The sequence below is a fragment of the Panthera pardus genome, unplaced genomic scaffold (genome assembly GCF_024362965.1).
Source record: "Panthera pardus isolate Hobbes unplaced genomic scaffold, ASM2436296v1 HiC_scaffold_24, whole genome shotgun sequence".
Taxonomy (NCBI): Eukaryota; Metazoa; Chordata; class Mammalia; order Carnivora; family Felidae; genus Panthera; species Panthera pardus.
Window position 1 is genome coordinate 50,842,598 of NW_026526810.1, and position 11,880 is coordinate 50,854,477.

An 11,880-nucleotide genomic window follows, 5' to 3' on the forward strand; every position below is an offset into this window, starting at 1 on the left:
TGAACTTCCCACAAGCCATGGAATTATGGGTTAAAGCTGATCTCATCTTGGTTGGAAGTGGGTAAGATGTAGTAGATATCTGGGTTAGTTACTAGGTAGCTCCAAACCAAATAGATGCTTTCATTGTGAGCTCACACAGAGGTATGGACTCAGAGCAGACTGCCTAGGTTTCCATCCTGGCCCTCCCCCTCCCTTTCTAACATTGAGATTTGGGGAAATTTTTTGAACTTCTCTGTGCTCAGTTTCTCTGTCCACAAAATAAAAATATTAACTGTTCCTGCCTCATGTGACTTTTATGAGGATTAAATGAGCTACATAAAGAAAGTGCTGGGAACACATCATTATTACTGCAAGTTAATTTCTTCACAAAGGCACTGCCTATTATTTTTTTACTTGGCTAATTGAGCAGTGCCAGTCTTACAGCTCCCAGAATGAGGCAAATTTTCTTATCCTCTGCTCCTTTGCCCCTTCTTTATCTGGAAAATCATTTCCCCAGCTTCTTTACCTCATAAAAACCAACTCATCCTTAAAGATTCTCCTCAGGTATCATCTCCTCCAAAAAGCCTTCCTTTCCCTCCCTATGTGAATTAGGAGCCCTTCTTCTGTGCCTCCCTCCCTCCCTCATTTGGTCACTGTGGGAGCCACCACTGTCTGATTACCCACAAGCCCTTGGGGGAGGGACCTAGGTGTTTTCTTTGAATTTCTAGTGTTAGAGACATAGAAGGGCTGTGTGAATATTCCCACGGTTAGAAACCATACATACACTAAATATCTTTTTTTTTAATGTTTGTTTTTGAGAGAGCGAGAGAGAGACAGAGAGAGAGAGTTAGCATGAGCGGGGGAGGGACAGAAGTAGACACAGAATCCGAAGAAGTCTCCAGGCTCTGAGCTGTCAGTGCAGAGCCTGATGTGTGACTCAAACTCACAAACCGTGAGATCATGACCTGAGCCAGTCAGCCGTGTACCCAACTGAGCCATCCAGGTGCCCCACTAAATATCTATTTTTGCATGGAAATTTTTTAAGGAGCCCTAAGAATCCTCACTGTCAATGCTGTAATCTCTTTTCCATAATGTAACTGAAACCCTATCATAAAATTGCTTCTCTGAAAAAATGTTCCAGATTGGCTATCTCCCAGTAACAAAGAATTGGGTTTCTTTATACTTGGGTATGTGTAATTATAGTATAGCTATTCGAGAATTTCTGGTTATTTTCTGTATCTCTTTAAAAAGATTACAACAGAAATTAGACCCATTTCTGAAACATCCCAAACAATTACACAATTAATTGCAACTAAATTGGTATTAACAGCCAGTAGCTATTATCACTTACAGCACCTGATAATCTCTCCCAGAGCCCCTCCTTAGTAGCACCAAGCTAGTGCTTGTCAATTCCTATCTTGCTGATAACAGCTTGTTTGTTTTACAAAAGACACTTTATTTTTAGAAGATGAATAGTAACTATTTTCAGCTTGAAGCTGGGGACAGCGTACACTACTTTGAAAGTACTGATGGAGTTTAAATCACTCATTTTTAAAATATATATATATTTTAATGTTTATTCACTTTTTGAGAGACAGAGACAGAGCACAAGCAGAGCAGGGACAGAGAGAGAGAGAGAGGGAGACACAGAATCCGAAGCAGGCTCCAGGCTCTGAGCTATCAGCACAGGGCTCGAACCCACGAACTGCAAGATCATGACCTGAGCTGAAGTCAGTTGCTTAACCGACTGAGCCACCCAGGTGCCCCAGGGCCCACTTCAGATCCTCTGTCCCCCTCCCTTCTTGCCCCTCCCCTGCTTGCACTCTCTCAAAATAAATGAACCTCAAAGAAAGATTTTATATCTAATGTTTTATTTATTTATTTATTTATTTAGAAAGAGTGTAAGCAGGGGAGGGGCAGAGACAGGGAGACACAGAATCACAAGCAGGCTCCAGGCTCTGAGCTGTCAGCACAGAGCCCAATGCAGGGCTCGAACTCAAACCATGAGATCATGACCTGAGCTGAAGTCAGACGCTTAAGTGACTGAGCCACCCAGGCACCCCTAAATCACTCATTTTTTAAAACTAATTAATTTTTTTCTTTTTAATTTACATCCAAGTTATTTAGTATGTAGCTAACTCAGTTATGTGGTGCAATAATGATTTCAGGAGTAGATTCCAGTGATTTATCCCCTACATGTAACACCCAGTGCTCATCCCACCAAGTGTCTTCCTTAATGCCCCTTACCCATTTAGCCCCTCCCCCCACCCACAACCCCTCCAGCAACCTAATCACCCTTTATTCTCACGGTTAAAACATAATACCAAACAGACAGATGTACCCTGGAGTAGGAGGCAGAAGAACCGATTCTGGTCTCAGCTTTGCTAGGTGTGTCTAATTGGACAAGTTACTCTGTTTTGCTGGGATTCAGCCTGCCTGTCTGCATAGTTAATAATAATAAAACAATGATTGAATGCTTAGCCCTGTACATGCCGAGCAGTGTTCTAAAGGCTTCTCAGGAGGGGCGCCTGGGTGGCCCAGTGGGTTAAGCGTCTGACTCTTGATCTCAGCTCGGGTCTTGATCTCTTGGTTTGTGAGATCAAGCCCCACTTCGGGCTCTACAATGATGGTGTGGAGCCTGCTTGGGATTCTCTCTCTCTCGGCCCATACCCTGCTCATGCACACGCATGCACATTCTCTCTCTCGTTCTCTCTGAAAATAAATAAACATTAAAAAAATAATAATTGCCCAACTGGATGGACAGGTTACCTTAACTCTGACCTCATCTCTCCCAGAACTGCCTGAGGCTTACTGACATTTTTTGTCAATAAAGACCCCGAGGGGCTATGCTCTTACAGCCTCTTCTTTTATGTGTTTTGTTGTTGAGACACTAAGGAGAGGCAGTATGGTGTGATAAGGAGAAAGTTTGGATCCAACCTGTGAGGGCTCAGATTCGGCTCTATGAACTTAATAGCTGGGTGATCTTAGCCTGCACCTAGCCCTCTCAGCTGCACAAGGTAACACCCTGGATGTCACAGGTTTGCTTTAGGGGTGAACTACCACGATGTCCATGAAATGTCTAGTGTGGTGCTTGCCGCTCAATACATTGTCATCTCCTCCTCCCGCTCCCCACTCCGTGATTGAGAAATCGCAAGTGTCGCCACTGGACCTATCTACTTAGTATAATTCAGGAAGCCTCTTATACCAGGAGTAATGGAAGGATGGAAAGAAACTAACATCTGAGATTTTATGTCAAGTCATTTCAAACCTATCAGCTTATCTCACTGGGGCAGAAGTGACCCCCAAGTGTATGTTCAGGTTCTGTCAGTATGAACTAAGGTAAATTATTTGACCTCTTTGGGCTCAGTTCTTTCACCAGTAAAATGGGGGTCATAAATGTCACCTGACCCCAGGACTGTTGGGAGGATTACACGAGGGGATGCATGCCAAGTGCCTGGTGCATGCCAGGTGCTCCTGAGTGGTGGCTGCAGCTGCCATTATTCCCATTTTGGTTTCCTGAGCTTCCCTGGCCTCACTAGAAGCTTTCCTGACACCCTGAAAAGAACACCAACGTCATAACTTAAATACACAATTGAGGGGCAGGACCTGCTCCCCAAATGACTCATTCATAACCACCCCAGCACAGGTCATGCCGTCAGTGCAAAGATGACATCTTACTATGCTTGCACTTCCTTCCACCAACGTCCCAGGCTGGGGGCTGCTTCTGGCAAAGTATCCACAGGCAGAATCTGTGAGTCATGAGCAGAAGGACCTAAAAATTCTTAGGAAGATTCTTGGCTCAGTACACCCACAGCCACTAACTCAGGGCCTAAACTAGTTTTCCTCCAGAGGGAAACATAAGTAGAGATGTGTGTATACTGTCACAGTGACCGAGTGAGGGCTTAGACTATGGGGAGTTCCAATGAGCATGGTGCCCCCACCACGTGCCTGGGACAGGCACAACTAGTCCTAACACAGCATGTGTCTCCTTCTCCCTCCCCTTCACAGCAAATGTCCCCCCCCCCAAAAAAAAAACTGCCAGAAACACCAAATTCACCTCTATGCACCAAACTGCACCTCTATTCTCTAAACATATCACCATCTCTGTACCTGGTTCTTATTTTCACAGGTTATATCACTAGGAGAGGGAGAGGCTTCATCCCTCACCCTAAGCCCATACCACTCCTGGGGCCATCCCAACACCTACACAGACTTGAACTACTCTACTTTATAATCGCACTGGATTCATCCTCTCATTCCCCAGTGGGCTTAGTACACCCATAGGCAACCAGACTGAGTCCACTAGAATGTAAGTATCTTAAGGGCGGGGTCCGTATCCATTTTGCCCCATCCCATCCTTAGTGTCTGGCAAAATGAGCAGCACAAAGTGAGTCTCAATAGATCTTCACTGAATGAATAAAGAATGAATATATTCCGAGATTAGAGCAGGAGTGAAAGTCTCTCCCTGGTACGAAATCACTGGAGTAATAAATACATTCTACAACTGTGCTGCCCAATATGGGAGCCACTAGCTACATTTGGCCATTTAAATTTAATTACTATATTTTTTAACGTTTATTTTGAGAGAGAGAGAGTACACATGTGCGCGAGCGTGAGTGGTGGAGGGGCAGAGAGAGAGGAAGAGAGAGAATCCCAAGCAGGGTCCGCACTGTCAGCTCAGATCCAGATTTGGAGCTCAATTTCACAACCCTGGGATCATGACCTGAGCTGAAATCAAGAGTTGGACACTTAACCGACTGAGCCATCTAGGTTCCCCTAAATTTTAATTAATATTAATTAAAATTAAATAAAATTAACTCACAAAAATAAACTCAAAATGGATGAAAGACCTAAACATGAGACAGGAAACCATCAAAACCCTAGAAGAGAAAGCAGGCAACAACCTCTTTGACCTTGGCCATGGCAATTTCTTGTTTGACACATCCCCAAAGGCAAGGGAATTAAAAGCAAAAATGAACTATTGGGACCTCATCCAGATAAAAAGCTTCTGCACTGCAAAGGAAACAATCAACAAAACTAAAAGGCAACCGATGGAATTGGAAAAGATATTTGCAAATGACATCTTAGACAAAGGGCTAGTATCCAAAATCTATAAAGAACTCACCAAACTCCACACCCAAAAAACAAATAATCCAGTGAAGAAATGGGCAGAAGACATGAATAGACCCTTTTCCAAAGAAGATATCCAGATGGCCAACCTACACCTGAAAAGATACTCAACATCACTCATCTTCAGGGAAACACAAATCACAGCCACACTGAGATACCACCTCACACCAGTCAGAGTGGCTAAAATGAACAACTCAGGAAACTACAGATGCTGGCGAGGATGTGGGGAAACGGGAACCCTCTTGCACTGTTGGTGGGAATGCAAACTGGTGCAGCCGCTCTGGAAAACAGTGTGGAGGTTCCTCAAAAAATGAAAAATAGAACTACCCTATGACCCAGCAATAGGACTAGTAGGAATTTATCCAAAGGATCCAGGAGTGCTGATTCATAGTACTTGAATGTTTATAGCAGCACTCTCAACAATAGCCAAATTATGGAAAGAGCCTAAATGTCCATCAAAGGATGAATGGATAAAGAAGACGTGGTTTATATATACAAAAGAATACTATTTGGTAATGAGAAAGAATGAAATCATGCCATTTACAGAAATGTGGATAGAACTGGAAGGTGTCATGCTGAGTGAAGTAAGTCAGTCAAAGAAAGACAGGTATCATATGTTTTCATTCATATGTGGATCTTGAGAAACTGAACAGAAGACCATGGGGGAAGGGAAGGGGAAAAAATAGTTACAGAGGAGGGAGGGAGCCAAACCATAAGAGACCCTTAAATACAGAGAACAAACTGAGGGTGGGTGGGATGGTGGGGGAGAGGGGAAAATGGGTGATGGGCATTGCGGAGGGCACCTGTTGGGATGAGCACTGGGTGTTACATGTAAACGATGACCCACGGGAATCTACCCAAAAAACCAAGAGCACACTTCATACACTGTATGTTAGCCAATTTGACAATAAATTATATATTTTTTTAATTTTTTTTAACGTTTATTTATTTTTGAGACAGAGAGAGACAGAACATGGATGGGGGAGGGTCAGAGAGAGAGGGAGACACAGAATCCGAAACAGGCTCCAGGCTCTGAGCTGTCAGCAGAGAGCCCGACGCAGGGCTCGAACTCACGGACCGCGAGATCATGACCTGAGCCGAAGTCAGACGTCCAACCGACTGAGCCACCCAGGCGCCCCGACAATGAATTATATTTAAAAAAAATTAAATAACACTGTAAAGTTACAACTACCATATATTCCAGCCACAGCATTCCTAGATATATACCTAAGAAAAATGGAAGCATAGATCCACATAGAGATTTGTATAATGATCTTCATAGCAACTTTATGTGCATTGGCTAAAAACTGGAGAAAAGAAGCAAATGTTCATCCACAGATGAAGGGATAAAAACAAATGTGGTATATCCATACAACGAAATACTACTGAGTGACAAAAAGGAATGAACTATTGATACATACAACATGGAGGAATCTCTAAATAACTCTGCTGAGCAAATAACATAGACAAAAAATAATATTGTGTAATTCCACTTATATAAAATTCAAACTAATCTATAGTGACTGAAATACTGATTGAAAGCAGATCAGTGGTTTCTGGGTGGGAAGAGGGAAGGGCGAGAGCGAAGGATTACAAAGGCACATGAGGAAACCCTGGGCTGAGAGATAGGCTCCCTGTCTCAGCTGTGGTGATTGTTGCACAGGTGTATACACATACCAAATATTATTCGGTTGTACTTTTTAAACATGTGCAGAGGACATTGCTTGTCAATTATATCTCAATTAAAATCGAGTGTTAAAAAAACTTCAATAGAACTAAAATTCAGTTCCTAAGTCGCTCTGGCCACATTTCAAGCACTCAATAGCTTTATGTGGCTTATGGCTACCTGACTGGACAGCAAAGAGACAGAACTTTCCATGCAGAAAGTCTGTTGCACGGCGCTGCTCTGGAATAAGAAAATCGGATGCGCGGGGGCCTCAGAAGCCATCTGCACCACCCGCCACCAGACCATAAAGCTGCTGCAAAATTCCTGGACTGTTCCTGTGGCCTCACAAGTACACAGGGCTCGCCCTGCAACGTGCTTAGCCCCAGGGCGGTTCTCACCAAGCTCTTCATTCCATCCACTGTGCTCCACCAGCCTCCTGGCCTTCACCTTCCCTCCCCTGGGATGCCTTCTCTTTCACCCCTTTGCCCTCAGTGAATACCTCACATCTCTCTCCTGAGAAACAAAGTAAGCCTCCTTTTGGATCCTGGCCCCAAGTCTGGCTGCTGCCCTCCTTCCCTCCCTCGCAAGCAAAATCAGGCAAGTGTGGGGAGTCTGTCCCCGCTTCTTCTCCTCCTTTTTGCCCAAACTTATTAGACTTTGGATTTTACTGCCCCCTCTTGACCAAATCTCTCCCCCAAGGTCACCAGTGCTCTTTCAAGTGACATCACCACTGAACATATTTCAGCCTTTTAAGTTACTAGGTTTCAAGCTTTCTCTTTATTTTCAATACGTAAACCGGCATATGCTTCAAACATTAAAGCCAGATAGAAAGACACACGGCAAACATCTGTCTCCCCCCAATCAGTAACCACCTGTTTTAGCTCCTTGGGTGTCTTCTTTCAGAACTTACTCCCCGATTTGTCTCCCCACCCTGCAGAGCACACATAGTGCTCTCTGTTCACTGATTTTTCAGGCCGGCAAGCCTAGCACTCCCTCAGGCTTTTGTTTAGCTGACTCTTCACTGAATGGGCAAGGGTTTTTCTTAAGGCTTTATTTTTTCCTAGAGCAGTTTTACATTCACAGCAAAAGATTTTCCATCTTCCCTAATGCAAATTAAACTGAGGTGAAGTTTTTTCTTCCTAGTGGGTAAAATCTGAACGACTTGGGAGACTGGGGTTTTTTGTTTTGTTTTGTTTTGTTTTGTTTTAGTTTTAGTTTTCAGGCTTCCACCATACCTTGGCCTTTCTCCACCTCTCTTCCTCCTCCAAGAGTCTAAGAATAAGAAGTTGACCATTTGTCATAAATTCACTGTCCATTGGATATCCTTTTTTATTAAGTGCCTCTTTACAAGACTCTTGCTCCTTTTTCTATTGCATTCTTTTTTTTTTTCCGAGAGAGAGAGAGAGAGAGAGACCATGAACGCTAGAAGGTAGAGGGGCAGAGGGAGACAGAATCTTCAGCAGGTTCCATGCTCAGCGCTGAGCCAGACACAGGGCTTGATCCCACAACCTTGGGATCATGACCAGAGCAGAAATCAGAGTCAGAGGCTCAACTCACTGAGCACCCAGGCTCCCCTCTATTTATTGCATTCTTTACGTTAACTTTTAAGAGTTCTTTATGGATTCTGACACAAACGCTTTGTTGGTTACATGTGTTGTTGCACACACCTTTTCCATCTTTAACTTTCAAATCAACTCATTTTCACCTGTACACACCAGAGGCTCAAGGCAAATTCAATTTTGTCATACTCAGAAGTGACCAGCAGATGGCGCCCGAGTCTCACACCCGAGCCTTCCGCTGACTGCCTGAATTTCAGCTAAATCTCCCCAAATTGCATTTTACAAGTAAGCAATATTAAAGAGAGAGAAATGAAAGAGAAAATTTAAACCACTATGCAGCTACACATAATACAGATGGAACTTAGTTTCTTGGAGGAAACAACACACTAATCTTTTTTGCTCAGAAAAAAGGAATAGAAAAGGTCTTTACCACCAGGCAGAAAGGCAGGGGTGGGGCTGTCCTCAGGCAGGCGGGCACCAAGCAGAATCCATGGAAACACCCTCTGAGAGTAACCTGCAGGCAGATAAAAAAGAGAGAATAAGTACCAGCACAGGGTCTGAAATGACAGCAGAACAGGGATTTGTCAGGGGGTTATAGGTGTTTTTCCACCTCCTCTTCATTATTCCTTTTTGTTTTGTCTTTTATTAGTTATAGTTTATGATTGCTTAAAACTGACTTGGTGGGTCTCAGAAACCTCGAGGGAAACCAGCCCACCCGCTGTGATGGAAATGGTGTCTAAGAGTGAACATGTTTGAACCCTGAGGCCCCGTTGGTGATGAGCAGCTTGCCCACTCTGCCCTTCTTTGTCCCTCCATTCAGAATGGATGCTCCCCTCGAGCTGGACCCTCACTCAGTATTGGACAGACCTTCATCCTCCTTCTCCTCCCCAGCCCTGCTCCCCACTGAACGAATGAGAATGAATGAATGAGCGAATGACAAGGTCCCAGCCTTCCTGATCTTAGAAATCAGAGCACATAAACCCCACGCCCAAAGGAAGACCCAAGGGAGAATGCAGAAGCCCTACAAGTAGAGGCAGCTCATCTGAGAGGGAGCTAGGAGGAAGCCTGGTGTGATAGGTTGCCTTGTGATGGGCTATGGTTATGGACAAGGGGAAGGCACCTTCAGTTGAGGGACAGATGTGAACCAGGGCCTGAGGCATATTTGGGATGTGGTGGGAAGGTGACCTCTTTCCTCCAGCCCTCACAATGGTCATTGACAGGAACACAGGAGCATCAAGCCAGAGACCCAACTCATTTCCTGGGGTAGCCAAGACAAAGTTTTCGCCACTGTGTGTCACCACCTTTGACATCGCCAAGACCTAGTGCAAACTCTGGCACATTCAGAATGTGTCAAATAGACTCATCAGTGCTTTTCATTCTCAATGAGCCTGGGTTGAGTTGCAGCCCTGAAGCTCTCCTCTATCCCTTGTTTGTTCACACCCAGCACTATCCCAATTGCATCGTAGCCCAGAGTAAAGAAATAGAGGCTCTGTTCTCTTTTGTTTACGTCATTGCTCAGAAAGCAGGCTTGCCCAATCATCCCCAGTGTGGAAGTTCCAACCCTCACAAGATTTCACACATTCAAAGGAGAAGGGCATGGCACCACTCAAACTTCCTGGCTCCAGGCTGCCAGGGTAGGTGTCCAGAGGCTGGGACCTGGGCAGACACAGGGCCCAGGGATCCAGGCCAGGAAAGCACAAGCCTGCAGTCAGGAGGGGTGCCCAGGGCCGGGCTCTGCTCCTGTGAGTCTTACTGTAAACAGGGACGCTGAGGCTCACTGCCCACCTCCTGCCATCCAGACTGACATTGCCCACAGCCTGGACAGGGGAAGGATGCCAGAGGAGATCCACATCCATGAAAATGTCATCCCCTAGAATTTGGGGTTTGGAGTCTCCCCCTTTTCTCATGGCCCTGGTGGCACTTAGTGGTTGCTGGAGCCAATCTGTACTACTTGCAAAGCTTATTGTTAAACCTTCAAGAATTTGGCAAAGTGGTTGTTAGACATTATTTTATTATTTTTTTTAAGTTTGTTTATTTTGAAAGAGGGCGGTGGGGGTGGTGCCTGGGTGGCTCAGTCGGTTGAGCGTCCGACTTCGGCTCAGGTCATGGTCTCGCGGTCTGTGAGTTCGAGCCCCATGCCGGGCTCTGCGCTGACAGCTCAGAGCCTGGAGCCTGTTTCAGATTCTGTGTCTCCCTCTCTCTCTGTTCCTCCCTCACTCATACTCCGTCTCTCTCTCAAAAATAAAATAAAAGATTTTTTTAAAAATTTAAGGAGAGAGAGAGAGAGAACGAGCAGGGGATGGGCAAAGAGAGGGGAACAGAGGATCCGAAGCGGGCTCTGTGCTGACAGCAGAGAGCTGGACATGGGGCTCGAACTCACAAACCGTGAGATCACCACCTGAGCCGAAGTCAGATGCTGAAACAACTGAGCCACCCAGGCACCCCTAAACAGCCATTATTTTAAAAGTTACATTATAGGGGCGCCTGGGTGGCGCAGTCGGTTAAGCCTCCGACTTCAGCCAGGTCACGATCTCGCGGTCCGTGAGTTCGAGCCCCGCGTCAGGCTCTGGGCCGATGGCTCGGAGCCTGGAGCCTGTTTCCGATTCTGTGTCTCCCTCTCTCTCTGCCCCTCCCCCGTTCATGCTCTGTCTCTCTCTGTCCCAAAAATAAAATAAAAGTTACATTATAAATACTTACAAGAAAGTAAGTTATACTCTTAAAAGCAATAAATACTCACACCTCATCACTTCCTAATTAATTTGCCACCCTTTGTGATCACACACTCTTGAAGCTGTCTACATCTACTGTGTCTGTCCAGCGGGAATGTTACATGAGAGTGTGTTACTTACACGTCTCGTCCCAAGTCTGCATTCGGTGACGTCATGTTGGTAGCTTGAAATTGGTCACAGCAGGAATATTGACACCACAGGAATCAATAGATTCTATCAACCAAGGGCTTTTTGCCCCAAGCACCTGTCACACATTTGCTGGCTCACCGCTGCACTTGGCCTCCAGCCTGTGGAAGCTGGATATGCAACGGCCGGGCAGGCGGCCAGCCCTGGGACTTCCTTCCCTCGCTGCAGCCAGCTCGGGACCTTCCTCTCAGCCAGACCAGAGGGAGGAGAGGGAAGGGGAGGAAGGAGAAGGAAAGTAGCAAACACCTTTGGCTCCTCGACCAGGGACCAGGACGCAGCAGAGAAGGGCCTGGCTTCCTCCCGGGTGAGCAGGACTAACTCAGGAACTCACGAGTGTGAGGAGGGTAAGGAGGGGAACAGGCAGGAAGGAAACATGTGACTGAGTGGAAGTGAAAGAGCTCCACCTGCCGGGCTGCACCCTGTGGAGCTGGGGTCTCTGGAAGGCCCTGCTGCACTGGCACCTCTCCCCAGCTGTAACGATGGGGTAATAATCACGAGGAGGGTGGTGGAGCCCTGAAGAAGTCACAGGACTCCCAGTGCTGGCCCTTCTCCATCCCTAACTCACACCTCTGCCCCCTCCTTAAAATTCCCTTTCTCTGGGGCATCGCAGCCCCCCTCCACTTTCTGCCAC

At 45.9% G+C, this 11,880-nt stretch overlaps 1 protein-coding gene across 1 annotated transcript in view; it reads right to left on the minus strand.

The window, feature by feature from the left end:
- Positions 1–11,532, minus strand: part of BLOC1S6 (biogenesis of lysosomal organelles complex 1 subunit 6) — a 125,656-nt gene extending 114,124 nt beyond the window's left edge. The window contains exons 1-2 of the mRNA XM_019442237.2: positions 11,184–11,532; positions 8,765–8,848 (exon numbers count right to left, since the gene is read on the minus strand). Coding sequence (XP_019297782.1) covers positions 8,765–8,848; positions 11,184–11,205 — 106 coding nt within the window. The 5' untranslated portion in view covers positions 11,206–11,532. The remainder of the gene's footprint in view (positions 1–8,764; positions 8,849–11,183) is intronic.
- Positions 11,533–11,880: the final 348 nt, after the last annotated feature.